The following is a 21381-nucleotide window of genomic DNA, read 5'->3' on the forward strand; positions in this document are numbered from 1 at the left end:
CTCCGCGCAGACCTGCCGACGTTTGGGGAGGTTTGGGCACCTCCCCAAACCTCCCCAGGTCTCCGTTCCTCCTGCCGACGTTTGGGGAGGTTTGGGCACCTCCCCAAACCTCCCCAGGTCTCCGTTCCTCCGCGCAGACCTGCCGACGTTTGGGGAGGTTTGGGCGCCTCCCCAAACCTCCCCAGGTCTCCGTTCCTCCTGCCGACGTTTGGGGAGGTTTCGGCGCCTCCCCAAACCTCCCCAGGTCTCCGTTCCTCCGCGCAGACCTGCCGACGTTTGGGGAGGTTTGGGCGCCTCCCCAAACCTCCCCAGGTCTCCGTTCCTCCTGCCGACGTTTGGGGAGGTTTGGGCGCCTCCCCAAACCTCCCCAGGTCTCCGTTCCTCCGCGCAGACCTGCCAACGTTTGGGGAGGTTTGGGTGCCTCCCCAAACGTCGGCAGGCCTGCGCGACGTTTGGGGAGGTTTGGGGAGGCGCCCAAACCTCCCCAAACGTCGGCAGGTCTGCGCGGAGGAACGGAGACCTGGGGAGGTTTGGGGAGGTGCCCAAACCTCCCCAAACGTCGGCAGGAGGAACGGAGACCTGCCGACGTTTGGGGAGGTTTGGGGAGGCACCCAAACCTCCCCAAACGTCGGCAGGTCTGCGCGGAGGAACGGAGACCTGGGGAGGTTTGGGGAGGTGCCCAAACCTCCCCAAACGTCGGCAGGAGGAACGGAGACCTGCCGACGTTTGGGGAGGTTTGGGGAGGCGCCCAAACCTCCCCAAACGTCGGCAGGTCTGCGCGGAGGAACGGAGACCTGGGGAGGTTTGGGGAGGCGCCCAAACCTCCCCAAACGTCGGCAGGTCTGCGCGGAGGAACGGAGACCTGGGGAGGTTTGGGGAGGCGCCCAAACCTCCCCAAACGTCGGCAGGAGGAACGGAGACCTGGGGAGGTTTGGGGAGGCGCCCAAACCTCCCCAAACGTTGGCAGGTCTGCGCGGAGGAACGGAGACCTGGGGAGGTTTGGGGAGGCGCCCAAACCTCCCCAAATGTCGGCAGGAGGAACGGAGACCTGCCGACGTTTGGGGAGGTTTGGGGAGGCGCCCAAACCTCCCCAAACGTTGGCAGGTCTGCGCGGAGGAACGGAGACCTGGGGAGGTTTGGGGAGGTGCCCAAACCTCCCCAAACGTCGGCAGGAGGAACGGAGACCTGCCGACGTTTGGGGAGGTTTGGGGAGGCACCCAAACCTCCCCAAACGTCGGCAGGTCTGCGCGGAGGAACGGAGACCTGGGGAGGTTTGGGGAGGCGCCCAAACCTCCCCAAACGTCGGCAGGAGGAACGGAGATCTGCCGACGTTTGGGGAGGTTTGGGGAGGCGCCCAAACCTCCCCAAACGTCGGCAGGTCTGCGCGGAGGAACGGAGACCTGGGGAGGTTTGGGGAGGTGCCCAAACGTCGGCAGGTCTGCGCGGAGGAACGGAGACCTGGGGAGGTTTGGGGAGGCGCCCAAACCTCCCCAAACGTCGGCAGGAGGAACGGAGACCTGCCGACATTTGGGGAGGTTTGGGGAGGCGCCCAAACCTCCCCAAACGTCGGCAGGTCTGCGCGGAGGAATGGAGACCTGGGGAGGTTTGGGGAGGCGCCCAAACCTCCCCAAACATCGGCAGGAGGAACGGAGACCTGCCGACGTTTGGGGAGGTTTGGGGAGTCGCCCAAACCTCCCCAAAGTCGGCAGGTCTGCGCGGAGGAACGGAGACCTGGGGAGGTTTGGGGAGGTGCCCAAACCTCCCCAAACGTCGGCAGGAGGAACGGAGACCTGCCGACGTTTGGGGAGGTTTGGGGAGGCACCCAAACCTCCCCAAACGTCGGCAGGTCTGCGCGGAGGAACGGAGACCTGGGGAGGTTTAGGGAGGCGCCCAAACCTCCCCAAACGTCGGCAGGTCTCCGTTCCTCCGCGCCCTGCCTGCCTGCTTCTTTCCGCTGCGGAAAGAAGCAGGCAGGCAGGGCGCGGAGGAACGGACCTCCCCAAACCTCCCCAAACTTCGGCAGGTCTCGGACGGCGGTGGCTTGGGAGAGGTGCGCGCGATCCCGGAAGCACCAAAGCCTCGGCCGCGCACAAGTCCTTGGTAAGTTTTTTTGTTGACTGGAGTATAAGCCGAAGTGGAATTTTTCAGCCCAAAAAGTGGGCTGAAAAATTCGGCTTATACTCAAGTATATACGGTATATATATATATATATATATATATATATATATATATATATATATATATATATATATATATATATATATATATATATATATATATATATATATATATATATATACACACACACACACACTTAAATTTATATGTCGCCCTTTTCCCTGAGGAGTGAGGGTGGCTCACAAAGTAAAAATTATTTTTTTTTAAAAAAAGACATAGAACAAAATTTAAAAGAGAATAAAACAAATAAATACAATGATTACATAATAATTTAAAACCTAATAAAACCTAATTAAAATACACAATCAATCCAGACCTGCTTGTTGAAACCACCAAGTTTTCAGGTCACGGCGGAAGGACCGAAGGTCAGGGGCTGTCCGCAGCTCCGGGGGTAGTTCGTTCCAGAGGGTCGGCGTGCCCACTGAGAAGGCTCTCCCCCTGGGGGTTGCCAGCCAGCATTGCCTGGCTGACGGCACCCTGAGGAGGCCGACTCTGTGGGAACGAACCAGGCGATGGGGAGTTGACAATGGCAGCAGGTGGTCTTGCAAGTACGCCGGGCCTAAGCCATGTAGGGCTTTAAAAGTTATTACCAGCACCTTGAATCTCACCTGGAGGGCAACCGGAAGCCAATGCAGCTCGCGCAGGATTGGCATAACATGGGAGTACCAAGATACTCCCATAAGCACCCGCACGGCCGCATTTTGCACCAGCTGAAGCCTCTGGGTGCTCTCCAAGGGCAGCCCCATGTAAAGAGCATTGCAGTAGTCCAGGTGAGAAGTGACAAGGGCATGAGTAACCGTGCATAGGGCATCTTGGTCCAAGAAGGGACACAACTGGCGCACTAGGCGAACCTGTGCGAAAGGCCCCCTGGTCACAGCCGTTAAATGATCTTTCAAATTGAGCCATGAATCCAGGATGACACCCAAGTTGCGAGCCCTTTCTGAGAGGGGCAATACCTCCCCCCCCATTAAAAGAGATGGAACTTGTTGGACAACACAAGTTACCAGTATCCACAGCCACTCGGTCTTGGAGGGGTTGAGCCTGAGCCTGTTCTTTCCCATCCAGACCTGCACCACCTCCAGGCACTGGGACATCACGTCAAGGGCATCATTGGGTTGGCTCAGGGTGGAGATAAACAACTGGGTATCGTCCACATATTGGTGATACTTCACCCCAAAGCCATGGATGATCTCACCCAGCGGCTTCATAAAGATGTTAAATAGGAGGGGGGAGAGAACCGACCCCTGAGGAACCCCACAAGTAAGGGGTCTCGGGGTAGATCTCTGTCCCCCTGCCAATACAAACTGCGAATGGCCCAAGAGGTAGGAGGAGAACCACCATAAAACAGTGCCTCCCACTCCCAACTTCTCGAGCCGTCGCAGCAAGATACCATGGTTGATGGTATCAAAAGTCACTGAGAGGTCAAGTAGGACCAGGACAGAGGAACAACCCCTGTCCCGGGCCCACCAGAGATCATCCACCAGTGCGATCAATGCCATTTCCACCTCCAACAGCTCTCTAGGTGTCTTTTCTGGTGCTTCTTGTCCCGGAGCCCCTCGGTAAACCAGGGGGCTACCCAAGATCGGCACCGGATCAGAGGCCGCAAAGGCACAACTTGATCCAGGGCTCCAGCAGCCGCCCTCTCCCAGGCTTCTACTAGGGCCTCAGCTGAGTCGTGGGCAAGGGAGGCAGGAAATATCCCAAGCTCTGTCTGGAACCTTACAGGGTCCATCAGGCGCCTGGGGCGGAACCACCTGGTAGGCTCTGCCTCTTGGCAGCGGGGGATGGTGCACTGAAAGTCTAGCTGGAGAAGGAAATGATCGGACCATGACTGGGGTTGGATGGTTAAGTCCCCCCTACCCAGATCATTAATCCACTGCCCAGAGATAAAAACCAGGTCAAGTGTGTGCCCTCCACTATGAGTCGGGTCCTGAATTATTTGAGTCAGGTCCATGGCTGTCATGGAAGTCATAAACTCCCGAGCCAACTCAGATGCCTCACCCACGGAAGACAGATTGAAGTCCCCCAGAAATATAAGCCTGGGGAAATCAATCGCCAACCCAGACAAGACATCAAGAAGCTTGGGCAGGGCCGATGACACACAGCTGGGAGACATGCACGTGATCAATAGGCCCAACTGAACTCCAGGACCCCACTTCAAGAGGAGAGACTCACACCCGCCTATCTGAGGGACAGTGTCCTCTCGTGGGCAAAGACTCTCCCTAATAATAACCACCACCACCCTGCCCCTGCCCTGGGCCCGCGGTTGGTGAAACACCCGGAAACCTGGTGGGCATAATTCTGAGAGAGGGACGCTTCCCTCTTGGCCCAACCAGGTCTCCATGATGCAAGCCAGGTCTGCGTTCTCCTCCTCAATAAGATCCTGTATGAGGGGAGCCTTGTTCACCATGGACCTGGCATTAATATAGACCAACCTGAGCCCAGGGTCCTGCAATCCTGTGCCCCCGGGGAGCAAGAAGAGCAATGAGGGAGGGAACAGGCCACTGCTTGAAGACAGCGGTGACAAGACCTCTGCTCCCACACTCTCTGCCCTTCCCAATCACCGTCAGAATAAAAAGACCCTCCCCCTTGGAGCTACATCCTCCCCAACCCCCTGCTCCCCCCCCCGTGACCATCCGATGGTCTGGACTGCTATCCAGGTTGAACTCCCCCAAGTTCACTCCGGATCCCTTGAACTTCCTCCCTCCTGGATCACCTTAAAAATTTGTTTAAAAGTCTTTGTAAAAATCCCCTCAGGCTCCTCTTTGCAGCATACTCTCGGGGTCCCACGACCTGTCATCAAGGGAGATCTTCTGTAGAAAAGATGGATGCTCCTGCAAGAGGTGGGAATCCCGCAGCGAGTAGAGTTCTGCTGTAGTGTATGCAGGCATACAGAAAGGAAAACAGTAAAAAATCAGACAATAAAGGGTGCCGACAGATGAAAACAGACAGAAGCAATCCAGGAGGATGGCATTTTTTTATTAAAAAGTTTTACAAACATTTTTAAATACAAAAAACTCCCCCCTCCTCTCCCCAACCCTCCCCTCCCCTCCCCCCTCCCTGACTTCCCAGAGCTGAATACAGGGTATAGTGATACAAGCATAGGCTAAAATATGCTAACAACAAAAATAAAACATTAAATTCTATCGCACTTTAACTCACCATAGTCATAATATTAATAAGTAATAACAGATAACTAATTATGCATCATAAAAATCCCCTACTTATTCAAATGCTAGATGAAACTTTTTAGTCCCGTATTTATTCTGAATGTATTCAATCCATCTTCTCCATTCCACAATATATCTCTGTTGCGATTGTTCTTTCAAATATGCTGATATCTTTGCCATTTCCGCCAAGTTAGAAACTTTTAAAGTCCACTCTTCTATAGTCGGCAGTTCTTCCTTCTTCCAATATTGCGCTACTAAAAGTCTTGCTGCCGTGATTAAATTCAACATCAATTTAGTGTCTATAACAGTAGCATCTGTAATAATACCCAACAAAAACAACTGCGGAGAAAACTTTATCCTTTTCTTAAATATCTTTTGCATATTCCACCAAATTTTAATCCAAAAATCTTTAACTTTTTTACAAGTCCACCATATATGAAAATACGTTGCATCCTTGCAACCAGACCTCCAGCATCTGGGCTGACAATTCGGATACATACTTGCTAGTTTTTTAGGATCTAAATGCCACCTATAAAACATTTTATAAAAATTCTCTCTTAAATTTTGGGCCTGTGTAAATTTTACATTTCTAACCCAAATCTTTTCCCAAGTATCCATTGTTATAACCTCTTGAAAATTCTGGGCCCACTTTATCATACAATCTTTAACAAGTTCTGTTTCTGAGTCGATTTCTATCAATGCATTATATATCCTTTTTATATGTGCTTGACCTTGATCTCTAATTTGTTTTACCAAATTTTCATCAATCATCAAAAAACCAACTTTCTGATCCTCTTTCCATCTTGCCTGTAACTGCCCATACTGGAACCAAGTTTGTACAATCTTTTCTTCTTTTAGAATATTATATGGCTTTAATTGCCATACATTCCTTTCTAAACTTAAGATTTGCTTATATGTGGTCTCACCATGTTTAAATCCCACGTTTATATTTTCTATTGCATGTTTAGGTATTGTCCAAATTGGTATCTTATAATTTAACTTATGTCTATACTTTTTCCAGACTCGCAACAGAGCATACCTTAATATATGTATCTTAAACACGTTATCCACCTTTTTATCATATAATAGATATGCATGCCAACCAAATAACAAATCATAACCCTCAAGATTTAATAATCTCCCTTGTGTTAAATTAAACCAGTCACTTATCGATGACAAAGCAGCAGCCTCATAGTATAATTTCAAATTAGACATTTTAAGACCACCTCTTTCACGCGTATCTTGCATTATCTTAAATTTAACTCGTGGCTTTTTCCCTGCCCAAACAAATTTATTAATACCTTTTTGCCATTCCTCCAAATTTAAATCCTTTTTAAGTATAGGTATCATTTGAAACAGAAATAAAAATTTTGGCAAAACATTCATCTTCCCAATAAAGATAGTTGTAATTTCTTCCAACTATCTAATTCTTTTTGTATTTTTACCTATAACGTTTCATAATTATTCTTATATAACTTCACATTTGAAGCTGACAGATAAACCCCCAAATATTTAATCTTTTTAACTATTTAGAATCCCGTTAACTCTTCTAAAGCAACCTTTTGTTCTATAGTCATATTCTTAGACAGTTCACTCTCGCTGGCAGGGATGGTTGCAGCGTCCTGCTCTGCTCCAAAGCCTTGAAGCAGAGGCGTCCCGGCGTCTGGAGCAAACTCAGGCTTCAGGGGGGCTCACACCCTTCAACCACCAGAGTTTCAACTCTGGTGGTCTAGGGGAGCTCTACCCCTGCCTGGGCACTCACCCCCTCCTCTTCTCCCGAGGAGCTGGTTTCTGAGCCGCCAAACAGTTGATCGTCGCTGTTTTTGGCGGCTCTACGGAGACAACAGGGCTGACAGCCGAAATGGCTGTCTTCAACGGAGCCTTGCCACCCGGAGGTCCGAGGATGGCATTGAAAAGGTCCCAGGTCCTATGTTTAATGCTCTGGTCATAGAGTGCATAACTGGTCTACTTGCCCCTCGTTCTCCCACAGTTGGTCATATTGCTTCTAGTTTTGCCACACATTCTGGTATCCACTTCGGTTTTGATGTTTTCCCTCCCCCCATCCACCCCACCTGCTGATTGCATCCATTCTGTAGCACACAGTTGTTCAGCGGCATTGCCGGATCACTCCCCCTATCGTCCCGTCCGGCCGTGCTGTCAATCTGCCACACAGCTGTGTCCATTGCTGATCCTTTCACCATGTGATTCATCTCGGTCGTGTTGGTCTACTGACTTTCTTTTAGTCTTGTGGTGGGTTCCGCTGGTGCTTCCTTCCCCCTGCTCATTGTGGCATTCTGCCGCTCAATGGGTAAGCGAGCTTGCTGTTTCATGTTTCTGCTCGTGCGGCAAGAAGTGGTAAACAATTCGCCCGCTCTGATTCTCTGCACAGCTGTTTGTGTCTTCTCAATGTTTGATATGCTGGTAACAGTTCCACATGTTGATTGATCGAGTATCGATCCGATAGCTAAGCTTCCTTTAATAATCGGCCACTTTTCCTGAAGTCTTGGGCAATGACCTCAGCCACCACAAAATCAAATGTATGGTCATTCTCAGCTGTGTGCACCCATACCTGGGAATGTTGTTCATGACATCCAACTGCTAACTTGTGCTCATGGACTCTAGTCCAGAGATGTTTAACAGTTTCCCCAACGTAATTGCAGTTACCTACAAAAGCAGGTTCTTTCAGCCATTAGCTCTTACCTTGACGACGTCAACAGTGGATTGATGAAAGTTCAGTGATTAAAAAAGTTTTTCTCTATCCCGGAGATCAGTAGCTTTATTGGATTTTAAATGAATGCACCTGGGATTCAAGTTGTGTGTGTGTGTGTGTATGTGTGTGTGTGTGTGTGTACACACACACACATATACATATACAGTGGATATTGAAAAGCAAATTGAAAATGTTTAGTGGGGAATAAAAATAAAAAACTAGAATAATGTGGCTGCATAAGTGTTCATACCCTTTTATAAATAGAGATATGGTTGTGTTCAGAATTAACTAATCACATTCAAACTGATGGTAAATAATAGTCTGTACATACTTGTCATTAATTAAAGTGACTCTGATCAAGCCCACATAAAGTTCAGCTGTGCCAGTAGGATTTTTCTGTTATTTACTCAGTGGACTCTTATAGCAACAGCCATGGTCTGCAAAGAGCTTACAGAGCATCAAAGGGATCTCACTCTTGGAAGGTATCAGTTAGGAGAAGGGTACAAAACAATTTCCAAGTAAAAAAGTCATCAACAAGTGGAGAAAATATGGCAGGTATATGTTGTCCACTATGTGTGACAATAATCTCTTGCATTGATCATATATTTGTGCTGTGACCAACATACACACAAACACACATATCTCCCCTAATGGAATACCAATTAATACATTACTACAACGTAAGTTTTCAACCGATGCAAAACAGGCCCTGTCAAAAATTTTAAACTATAAATCTGTTGTAAATTATTGACCTATCTTTGATATATTATATCCAATCCTGGTTTCATTTTGCAAAAATGTACATCAGATCTGACAAAAGCAAGCTGGGAAATGTGCTATAGTCCGATGAGACTGAGGTTGAACTTTTTCATCATAATTCCAAAAAGTATGTTTGGTGCAAAAACAATACTGTGCATCACCAAAAGTACACCGTGCCCACCGTGAAGCATGTTGGTGGCAGCATTATGCTTTAGGGCCTCATTTCTTCAGCTGGAAATGGGCCTTTAATCAAGGTGGAGGAAATTGTAATCAGTTCCAAATATCAGTCAATTTTTGGCACAAAACTTTCAAGCCTCTGCTAAAATGCTTAAGATGAAAAGGAATTTCACCTTTCAACATAACTTCACCAGAAGAAGATCAAAGTTTTGGAATAGCCCAGCAAGAGCCCAGACCTGAATCCAACTGAAAATTTGTGGGGTGACCTGAAGAAATCTGAGCACAGAAGATCCCTTTGCAATCTGACAGTTTTGGAGTTCTTTTGCAAGGAACCCTGGGGAAAGATTCCCAAGGCAAGATGTGCCATGCCAGTTGGCTCCTTTCCCAAAACACTGAATTTGTCATAAAAAGTGCTTCAGCAAAGTATTAGTTTAAGAGTATACACACTTATGTATGCAACCTCATTATTGTAATTTTTTTATTGTTAATTTCCCCCTCAGATTGCTTCAGTTTGTTTTTCAGTTGAATTGCACAGTTTATATTAAAGATGGAAATAATTCTGAAGTGATTTATCTTCATTTGATCTTTAATACATTTCAACAATATTAAAAGGGAATGTAGACTTTCTGTACATTCTGTACATTCCTTTATTTCTTAACTTTAAATGCTGTATTGATGGCCCTTTACTGGATGGCCCTTTACTGGAACTGATTGATCTTAAGTTGCTTAACCTTAAGTTGTTTAATACTTTGGAAAGAGGTCATTTTAATTGATTTTGTGAAATCAACTTAGTGTCAACTCTCAGTGATTGCACAGATGGATTTTCTCCATGATGAACTATTTCTAATGTGGTTCTTCAGGTCTTCCAAGTGGGCACCCACTGTTGCTGTAACTGAGTTCAACTACCTGGCTGCTATTCATCATCTACTTCAGGGATCCCCGCTAGTGGTCCATGCCCTATGCGCAACTGGGCCACATGAGTGGCTGGCTGATGAATGAGTTTTGTGGGTGCTTGCAGCCCCATTCATGTAAACACTCAGAGCCTCACACAGGTGCTTATGTGCACACATGCACGTGCACATGCATCTGCTTCTCCCCAGACCCAGACCCTTTTTCCCCCCTCTCCCCCCCCTTCGGGGCAGCAACCCAGAAAGGTTGAGGAACTCTGCTCTACTTCTCTTTCCTTCCACCTTCCCCAGCATAAGTTTCTTCTCTAGACAATTATGCTGGTGGCTGATGAGATTGAGGTTGATTTTTTTCATCATAATTCCAAAAAGAATTTGGAATTTGCTTAGGTCTTTGCACACTGTGTTCAAAGTAGGGAAAATTGAGCCTGGTCATTTGTGCCTTAATTGAGAACTCTAATCTGATATGTTTGACTTAATTGTAATTCTACAGAAATCTTAGAATTGTGGAATTCATGTAGCTTCAGGGCCTGCAGTATGCAGGAAAGAAAAAAGCTAGGAGGTAAAGGTAATGAAATGAATAGGGGGATACACATACTGCTAGAGATATTTTAACACTCCTTTTTGAATAATTTGTTTTCTGTCTTTAGTATTTTATTTTTGTTTCATTTTCATTTTTCAAGTGTGAAGATGACGGACAGATATTTTTCAGTCTAGATGATGGCAGCACCAAATTCACTGACCTAATACAGCTTGTTGAATTCTATCAATTAAACAAGGGAGTTTTGCCTTGTAAACTCAAACATCACTGCATCCGGGTGGCCTTGTGACCTCTGTGCCAGTCCATGGTGATGACTGGTTTGTCCAAGACTGGAGTTGGAAGAGAAGTATTATTGAAGAAAGTTGACCCTGGGACATTAAGCCAACTTGTAATTGCTTTTGAGAAACAAAGTGTACCATCAAAATTAGGGGCCTTGGAAAGGGATGCTTGAACGGATGCCAACAGTCCAAGATTTGGCTCTTTTGTCTAAATCCTATGCCTGATTTCTGATGAGTGTCTTAGCAGCCCTCCCCCTCCCCCTCCCAAACTGGGGAAAGTTATGTAAAAACACTAAACAAAACTGGAAATTGTCCCTTGGCTTGCCCCATAATAGTGTCAGGTTTTTGAAGCAAAATTATTGAAATGAACTCTTACCCTGGATTAATCTTGACAATTTAAATGAGTATTTTCTTTCTTTTTTATTGTTTGCTTTCTTTATATTCCTCTCTCTCTCCCTCTCTCTTTCAATTTTTTGCACTCCTTTTGAAAATTATATTTAGCCTATATTAAATGATAGTTTTTAAATTGATGCCTGATTTGGGTGTTCCAAATTATATATTGAGTAATTTGCTTCAGTCTAATTATAATTTAAAAGTCAAAAAATAGCTTCTCCCTTTTGAAATGAAATGCTCCACCATTTATGTTGAAGAAACAACATGGAGACAATTCTGAGATGGAAAAATATCCCACTACTAGTATATGCTTTTTAATATAATGACCGTGTGTCTGAAAGAGGACTCTTTTATGCACAGATGTTTTGAATTGTTTCAATTGTCTCCCTCCTTCCCAGTCTGCTGGAGGTCCTCTTTCTGCATATATGCCATGGGAAAATCCACTATCAGTAGCCAGTTTAGTGTTGAATGATACTATATGTATTTGGAATCATCTGGCTTTTTTCTTTTTATGTTTTGATGGGAGGGAATAGATTGTCATTTATGTAGTCTACTTGGCATAAAACAAATCAGTGTTTGCTATTTTTAGCATTATTTCCTTCACTCTTCAGAATGTATGATATAGCTCCATTGCACATATAATACTGCCTAGTCTTCTAACTATGGTTAGGAATTTAAGAGTGCTTTGTAAAGTCTGTATGTTCCTTCCAATTATTTTTTGTCTGGATGTGTGTTTTCTAATAACCAAAACACAATTCTGATTTTATGTTTCTTTGCTTAATAAAAATATTATTGTTGGGGTTACACAAATTATAAGTAGAATCAAAAGTGAAAGCAAAGGAGAAGTGTTCATATAACATTCTCAATCTTTAATTATAGCTAGATATTGAATCTTCCATCAGCACGGATATACTTTTCCTACATGATGACATGATAAATATGATTTTCAGTAAAGTAAATATTGAGAAATGCAGTCTGATAACATGCTGCTGGATTGCCAAAAATTACACTGTGAGTTTGTTCAAAACTGTGGAAATCATCCATCTGGTACTGCTTCACATTCTCTCTGTCTATTTCAGTCTAGCTGTAAAAGAGAGCAATACACATGCAGCAGTGCAGTAACTGGATAAATCATTTTTATTTGGAAATTATATATCCAGCTGTCTCAGCCATTGAAGGACATGCCATTGACAGCTCAGATAATTGATGCTTTGGGATTTATGCACTAAAATTTACATGCCAGTATCTGTAACGACTAGAGAAAACTTGCTTCAAGTCCTAGTTCATCATCTTACTATGAGTCCTGGTTTAGGCCTCCTAAAACCATACACTTAGAATGTTAATTTGTACATAGTTATGCAGAACAAATAATGCTTTATTTCTTTTGAAAGGCACAGCTTTCTAGCTGTAAATGTAGCTAATAAAAATATATGCCACTAAAGTGAGATATCTGTCAATGTACTGATATTGGCTCATGTTTTCTAATTCCGCATAACTGTGTACATGGAGATATACCATGTGGAGAATATAATAACAATGGAATCAAGGCAATGCTTAATATTTCAGCTTTTCCATGTTTACATAGCAATACTTCTTTAATTGATAGCTTGCACTTAATTAAGGTCAATGATTATGATTATTGTGTTTTGAGGATGATGGTCAAGTGCATATAGGAAGTGTTTTATGTATCAAGAAGTATGTTCCAGCCTATGAATGTTCAGAATTACTTCTCTGTCGCTCCAGGAGTCTTGAACCTTTATATTGATATTAATTAATACTAATTATTGCATGTAACTAATAGCAATCTGAACAGTTGACATTGAGTACAGTTATTTATTCACAAGGTAATCATATACTGTTGAGATTAGCCTAAAACAATATAACTAGCTTGAGTTTCCATAGTGATGAAAAAATACGGTATTTTAATTTACAGAACAAATCTAATAGGGGTTTTCCTATGAAATTTCTATATATACAATGAAGAAACTTGATTTTTGTTAGAAATACTTTGATTATTACATTTTACATATTTTATAAACAGCTATAAGATAAACTAATATAAGTTGACTTAATATTGCATATTCGTAAAATGGACTTAAACAGAATTATTTTCAAAATACTGATTTTCAAATTTAAGTGAAGTTGCTTGAGTCAGAAATTAAGTTATTTTTCAGTAGCTCCAATTGTTCAGTTTCCCAGCAATAGCTTCATGTTATAAAAAATGCATTTAATTGAATTTGACAATATATCTTATTATAAATTTGAATGAACAGGACAGACTATTTTGTACTATCTTTAGAATTACTTGAGCACATAATTATTGCATTTCTTCCCTTTGTTAGAAATGTACAATCTAAACCATCTTGAACATTACCAACAGATACAGCTGTCTGACAACTTAGGAAACAAGGGTTGAAGGAAATTTGATTTTTTTAAAAAGATATTTAAATGACATGAATGTAAGGAGAGATGCTCAGGGTTCTTTTTGGAGCCTGTTGGTTTTATTTTATTTTTGCCTGTGATTGTTTTGTAAATAAAATATGTCATACAGCATCTTGTAATATGTTAAGAAGGAAAATGCCAAACCATTTGGTAATTTTTTTTAAAAAAAGATAAATTATATTATTTCTGTTTTTTTAAAGTACCACTTTTTTATTTGTTGAATTAATCTTGAAGAAAAATGTGCCTCTATTTTTAGATTGTTTTGTCTAACTTTTCTGCACTAAGTACCTGACCATTTTGACCAACCAATGCACCTTTCTAGTGGCAAAACTTGCTTAGCATAATCTATATTATCATACCACAAGATTTTATTGTGACTGTAAAATTAAATAAAAGTTATCAGGGAATGCAAAAATTATTAACTTAAGGGACACAGTTCAGTATGCATTGCTTCATATTGTAAGTAGCTTTTCTTTTTCTTTTTTTTGACTAGTGAACTTAATTGTTATTTTTTAGGTATTTTTGTACAAAAATGGTTATATTTCTTACACTTAAATGTTTAGAAATAAACATTAAAACAATGGTATTCATTTTATATTGCTAGTCAGGCTTCATTTTGTTTTTTCAAAGGGACAAATTACCAATGCAATACTGGAGTTGTAGGCAATACCGGAGCAAATTAGCAATTTACCTGAATGTTATATACATGAATCCATTGTATTCTTTTTAATTAAAAGGGTTAAGCTACTTTCAGAGCATCTGCTGTTAAAAGATATAGAATATATAAGAAATCATCAACTTAATATGATATATATATTTTTAAGTTTTTCCATGTGACCATTGCAGCATCCATGTAATCACATGATCAAAATTTGGATATTTGGCAAAACATATATTTGACGCAGTGTTTCAGTGTCATGTAATCACCTTGTAAGGACCTACCTCAACCAAGCCACCCAGAAAGCAGAGCTCTTGAAACAAGCATTGTCTCAAAATGAACTTTTATTAGGGGCTTGTGATATCAGGGCAAACAAGGGGAAAAACCCATGCAAGCAGTACATTAAAAGCAATATTTTTACTCCTCCTTCCAGGGTCCATTTGAATTTCACCCAATCCGCTGGTGACATAGTGTTTTGGAAACTGCCTCTGTTGGTGTGCTCTTCAAGGTCTCTTGCTTTAATTTCCTTCTGGCTCCAAGTGCCAACTGTCTCCTAGATAAGGAGGGCATGGGGGAGGGGCATAATGGCAAGACAGTGCAAAGCACCCCAAGACATCCCTTCTCCCAACAGAATGGCAGGCCCCAAACAAGCAGGTACAAATATTGGTTACAAGAGCAGGAATATGTTTGGGGACCTGACATACATCACCCCTAGAAAACTGACACGTCCACCTCTAGAACACAAACATGGGAGAGAAGGAGAAAGAAAACAGTCACATTAGAATTAGGAAAAAATGGATCCAGAAAACTACAGACCAATCAATTTAACATCAATACCTGGGAAGATCCTAGAAAAGATAATCAAAAAACATCTGTGAACAACTAGAAGCAAACAAAGTTATATCTGGTAGCCAGCATGGGTTTGTTAACAGATCATGCCAAACCAATCTTATTTCATTCTTTGATTAGTAGACCAGCAAAATGCTGTAGACATAGTATACTTAGATTTCAGTAAGGTATTTGATAAAGTAGGCAACAACCTACTCCTTGGTAAGCTAGAAAATGTTGGAATAGACCAGGGCTTTTCAACTGGTGGTATGCATACCACCTGTGGTACTTTGGCAAATGGCAGGGGTATGCGACCATCCTAGAGAAGTGTAGCATTGGAGGGGAATGAGCTGAAGTGACCTAAGCCTGAGGGAGAGGCAGCTGTAGCTGCAGGACTGTCAGGGCTCAGCAGAAGCCTCAGGAGCCCTGGCAGGGCTCCAGCTGATTTGTGCTTCTAGAAGCAGTGCACAGCTGGAGGTGAACTGAAGAAAAGTGGGGAGGGAAGGAGAGGATATAAAATGAGGTGATTTTGGTAGTAAAGGGGAAAAAAGACAATAGGGAAAGAGAAGGGGATGGAGAAGAAACTGTGGAAGGTGAGCCAGCAGGCAGGAAAGAAAAGAACAGGGAAGAAGCAGCAGCTGTTGCTGGAAGAAAAGGTCCCCTGGTTTATTTTCTCCAGCCAGGAGAATGCAATCAGTGCTGATGAAATGAAAAGCTGGTAGATGAGAATGTCGAAAAGAAGGTGGGTTTATTTCGGAAGCCAGTGGGTTCCTGTTCAGCTGGCAGCTTGAATGGATTACCATGAGGATTTTTATACAGTTTTAACAGCATTTTGTAATTCAGAGGCTCGGTTTGTGTGCTTTGGTTATTGGAATATTTTAGTCTGTTTCACAAAGGCTAGCAATGAGTCCAAAGTATTGGCTTCATAAGTTTAATCCCTTTAAAGTAATGTAATTAGGTTTAACCTTCTTATCTTGAGTCTGTCTATGGCTTTTAGCAAGTTTTCTTTGTAGGTAAACAGGCTTAATTTAAGGTTATCGCTTTTTGCAACTGCCGGAGCCTGTTTGCTACATTGTTTGAACTGAGACACACCTGAAGCAGCTTAAGAAAAGAAAAAAAACAACAAAAAAAACATAGTCCCTTCCAGTTCTATTCTATTCCAATCAGGTTTGTCAGGATACTTAGTGAGAAAAAAATTAAGTAACTTAGGCACTCTGATATGTTTTTTATAAACACATTCATTTTGACAGGATGGAAGATCCTTCCAAGCTATTAAATATTGTGTGTAACCATGATGTTTGTGTGAATCCAAAATATCTCTTACTTCAAAATGTTGTTCACCCTCGACCAATATGGCTGTAGGCACTGGAGGTGCCATTGGTCTAAGCTTAGACGTGATTTCAGGTTTGGGTAAAGTACAATGGAAAACAGGGTGGATTTGTTGTAGGCTCTTAGGGAGCTCTAATTTGACAGTCACTGGATTGATTATGTGCTTAATGGGAAAAGGCCCACCAAACTTAGGGCCCAGTTTTGGGGAAGGTTGTAGGGATTGCAAATATTTGGTAGAGAGATACACCTTATCTCTTAAAAGGGTTTTGCCCCACCCTCCTTTTGTCAGCTTGATCCTTATAGGCTTCTCTAGCTTCATCTAAAGCTTTTTGCACTACCAGCCAGGTATTTTGCAGCAGTTTAATCTACTCATGCAAAGAGGGAAAGCCAGGTTCTTTAGCAGGTAATTCAGGCATAGGGACAAATGTCTGACCATTTGCAACCTGGAAAGGGGTGAAACCAGTGCTTGAATGCACAGCATTATTATAGGTAACCTCAGCAAAGGGTAACAATTCAGTCCAATTATCTTGTTGATAGTTGATAAAGCATCTGAGGTACTGTTCTAGAACTGAGTTCAGTCTCTCTGTCCTCCCATTCATTTGAGGATGGTGACTATAAGACAACCCTTGACTAGAATCCAAAAGGTCCAGCAAAGCTTTCCAGAACTTGGAGGTAATCTGGACCCCTATCTGAAAGTATTCATTGTGGGGCTCCATGAATTTGATATATGTGTTGCAAAAAGAGTTTAGCCAGGGTTTTGGCAGTTGAGGTCTTTGGGCACAGATGAAATGGGCCTGCCTAGAGAACAGGTCCATAACCACCTAAATAACTGTATTTCCAGCACTTTCAGAAAGCTCAACAATAAAATCCATAGAGATCTCTCTCCAGGGTGCTGAAGGGCTCGCTACTGGCTGGAGCAGTCTAGGTTTTTTTTTTCCTGCTGCTGCTTAGCTGCATTGCTCTCTATGTCCTTTTTCAAAGAAGGCCACTAGAATTGTCTCTTAAGTAGGTCCAGGATTTTGACAAAACCAAAATGTCCAGCAATCTTCAAATCATGTCCTGCTCTCATCACTTTCAGTCTTAGAACTGCTGGAACATATATTTTCTCCCCAACCCAACCCAAGTTCTTCAACACAAGTTCTTATAGATTTGAAACTACTTGTTGATTTTCAGAGCTTTCTTGAACTCTTGGGCTACCATGTTGTCTATTGGCACCATAATCCTGGTTTGTGACAGGTGCTGTTAATTATTTAGGAGTTAGAAATGGTTTAACTATTTCAGATTTTACACTGTTATATTGTGGCATTGTGGACAGGGCATCTGCTAGAAAGTTCTTCCCTCCAGGGAGGTAGTGGATTGTAAAGTTGAATCAGTGGAAATGCTGAGACCACCCTGCTTGCTTTAGAGACAGTTTCATAGGGGTTTTCATAGCTTCGAGATTCTTATGATCAGTCTACACTTGAAACGGTATTTTACACCTCTCTAGGAAATGCTTTCAGGTTAGGAGAGCCCAATGTACTGCATAGGCTTCCTTTTTGCATGCCGCCCACCTCTGTTCAGTTTCCAATAACTACTTAGAGGTTGCACACGGTTGTTATTTCCCCTCCTTATTTCTTTGGAGGAGAACTGCTCCTACAACACATCACTAGCATCGGCTTGAATAAAAAAAAGCTACCTCTGGGTCTGGTTGCTTCAGTGCTGGCTCTGCAAAGAAAAGTCTCTTTAAGTTTCTGAAAAGCGGCTTGAGATTCCCCCATCCATTTCAATGGCTGGCTAGGTTTTGGTTTATCCCCACCTCAGGTTTTTAACAGATTAGTGATGGGAAGTGCAATTTGTGCGAAGGAAGGGATAAATTGAAAGTAAAAATTTGCAAAACCTAAGAAACTCTGGAGTTGTTTGCTGGTGTGAGGAGGGGCTCATTCCAGGACAGCTTGTACTATCTCTGAGTCCACCTCCTTGTTTGAGATGCAATAGCCCAGGTAATCAATGTGATCTTTGTGGAATTCGCATTTTGATAGTTTAGCATACAACTTAGCACAGCATAGTTTGTTTAGAACTGCTCTGACCAGCTTGATATGCTCTGCCTTGGTTTCAGTGTAGATCAGGATATCATCAAAATAAATAAAAAACCCCTTATACAGATGTTCATGCAGAACCTTGTTAATTAATTGTATAAAAACAGCCAGGGCCCCTTGTAATGCAAAAGGAAGCACCTTAAATTGGAAACAGCCCAGGGGACAATTAAAAGCAGTTTTCCATTTGTCCCCCTTCTTGTCTCCTGCAAGCCTAGTTTAAGGAAAATTTTTCCTTTTGACAGGTGCACTAACATGTCTCTCATTAGAGGGAGGAGGTACACATTTTCCATGCACACAATATTCAGACTCCTGCAATCTACACACAGATAAAGAGACCCATTTTTCTTTCTTGTAAATAGCACAGGGGCTGCCACCCAGGATCTGACAGGTTGAATAAACCCCCGTGCCAAATTTTTCTCAATGAATTTGCAAAGTTCATTCAACTTCCTAGGAGCCATGGAGTACATCTTTGGCACAGTTTCTGGGTCAGTGAGGTGGAAGCTCATCTGGTTTTTGCTCACTGAACACTTCGGTTAAGTCCCAGTATTCTGGTGGGACGCTCGCTGCGGGCAGAGGCTAACATAGTCCATGCCTTCTGCCCTTTTCTTTGGATGGGGGAGGGGCCCTCTTCTTCAGGAATTTTAGGTGCTCCTCACTCCAATCAATGTGAGATCTGGAGAAAAATCTGCACAAACAGTATATTAAAAGCATATTAAAAGCAATATTTTAACTCCTCCCTTCAGGTTCCCAGGGTCCATTTGAATTCTAGCCAATCCACAGGTGCCATAGTGTTTTGGTAACTGGCTCTATTGGTTCGCTTCTCAAGGTCTCTCTCACTTTCGTTTAATACAACCCAGGTGGCTAGAAAGGCCCAACAGAGGCTTCATTTTCTCAGGGTCTTGCGGAAGAACAGGGTAGAACAATGGCTAATGACCCTCTTTTACTGGTCTACTATAGAGAGCATCCTCTCGTACTGTATTGTGGTTTGGTATGCTGGTCTGACAGCCGCGGATAGGAAAGCATTACAGAGGGTGGTGAGCACAGCACAAGACATTGTGGGCTGTCCCCTGACACCACTGGATGACATCGCCAGGGCTCGTTGCCTTGGAAGAGTGAGGAAAATTCTCAGGGATGACTCACACCTTGGACGGTATCTCTTTACTCTTCTACGATCGGGTAGGAGATATAGGAGTATAGCCAGCCGCACCAACAGGCTGAAAAACAGCTTTTATCCTTGAGCTGTTAGGCTTTTGAATGGGAAATAATTTTTATAAACTTTATGCAGAATTGACTTGCGAGGCCGGTGTGTTGTGCAATTAGTTCACATGGTGTAATAAGATGGAGGTTTGTTGTCACTGTGAGTTCGGGGGAGGGAGCATGAAGGGAGGCTCAGCTAATCTCAATGTATACATGGTTGTACTTTGACAATAAAGGTTCATTAATTAATTAATCCTTCTGCCTCCAAATGCCAAGCGTCTCCTAGTTAAGGGAGATGCATTCCTTCTGCTGGGGAAAGGACATAATGGCAAGACAGTGCAAAGCACCCCAAAGACATCCCTCCTCCCAACAGAATGGCAGGCCCCAAATAATGGTTGCACAAGCAGATACAAATATTGGTTACAAGAGCAGGAATATGTTTGAGGACCTGACATACAGCCCCTCTAGAAAAATGACAGGTCCACCTGTAGAATACAAACATAAGAGAGGGAGAGAAACAAAATAGTAACATTAGAAAGGGGGAAATGGACCCAGGAAACTACAGACCAATCAGTTTAACATTAATACATGGGAGGATCCTAGAAAAAATAATCAAAAAACAGATCTGCAAACAACTAGAAGCAAAGTTACATCTAGTAGCCAGTGCAGGTATATTAAAAACAGATCATGCCAAAACCATCTTATTTCATTCTTTGATAAAGTGACTAAAGTAGAAGACCAGCGAAAGGCTGTGGACATAGTATACTTAGATTTCAGTAAGGCATTTTATAAAGTAGGCCACAACTACTCCTTGGTAAGCTAGAAGTGACACACCTCTTGTGACGTTCTGACAAAGTTAATGGGGAAGCCAGATTCACTTAACAACATGTTACTAACTTAACAACTACAGAGATTTACTTATTGTTGCAAGAAAGGTTGTAAAATGAGGCAAAACTCACTTAATAACTATCTTGTTTAGCAGTGGAAATTTTGGACTCAGTTATGGTCATAAGTTGAGTACCTATATATAATCATAAAAGTATTGCTTTTTATATTTGTGATAGCACTTGAATTTTAATTTTATGAATTATTCCTGTAGTATGTAGATTAGATCATTGGCACAAAGAAAAGATGATGCCTAAACAAATTTATGCAGATGATGAGGGGAGAATTCTAATGGTTGAAATCATGATGGACCAAAAGCAGATATTAATGATTGGAATATATGCACCTAATGATAAACAAGAACAATTCTATCTTGAACTATATAAGAAAATATTAGACTTAAACTACCAAAGCTTTTGTATAATGGGAGACTTTAATGCAATAGTGGATGGAACTTTGGACTATAAAAGTGCTAAACAAGGATGGAAAGAAGGAAATTTACTACCTAAAGCATTTTCAAAAATGATAGAAGAATTCAGTGTTCTAGATATATGGCGAGAGAAAAACCAGAGAAACTACAATATACATTTTACTCAAATAGACACAAATCATGGTCAAGAACTGACATGATATGGATTTCATTGGATTTGAAACTGATAGTTCAAGAGGCAGAAACTGAAATCAATGACTGGGCAGACCACAATCCAATAAAAATGATCTGGAAAAAAATTAAAAAGAAACCTAGATGGTCTCTAAACAAATTGATATTGAAGGAGAAAGAATTCCCACAACTAGTAATAAAGGAAATGGAATTTTTCTTTAAAATAAACAAGAAGGAAGAAACAGTGGAGCAGTG

General features: G+C 42.5%; 1 protein-coding gene across 4 annotated transcripts in view; it reads left to right on the forward strand.

Annotated features, from left to right (window-relative positions):
* The window catches only part of GRB10 (growth factor receptor bound protein 10), a 285454-nt gene extending 271107 nt beyond the window's left edge, over positions 1-14347 (forward strand). For all 4 annotated transcript variants that reach the window (XM_081345558.1, XM_081345556.1, XM_081345559.1 and 1 more), the window contains one exon: positions 10583-14347. In XM_081345558.1, coding sequence (XP_081201684.1) covers positions 10583-10729 — 147 coding nt within the window. In that variant the 3' untranslated portion in view covers positions 10730-14347. The remainder of the gene's footprint in view (positions 1-10582) is intronic.
* Positions 14348-21381: the final 7034 nt, after the last annotated feature.

This window comes from Vipera berus (assembly GCF_964194415.1).
Source record: "Vipera berus genome assembly, chromosome: Z".
NCBI lineage: Eukaryota > Metazoa > Chordata > Lepidosauria > Squamata > Viperidae > Vipera > Vipera berus.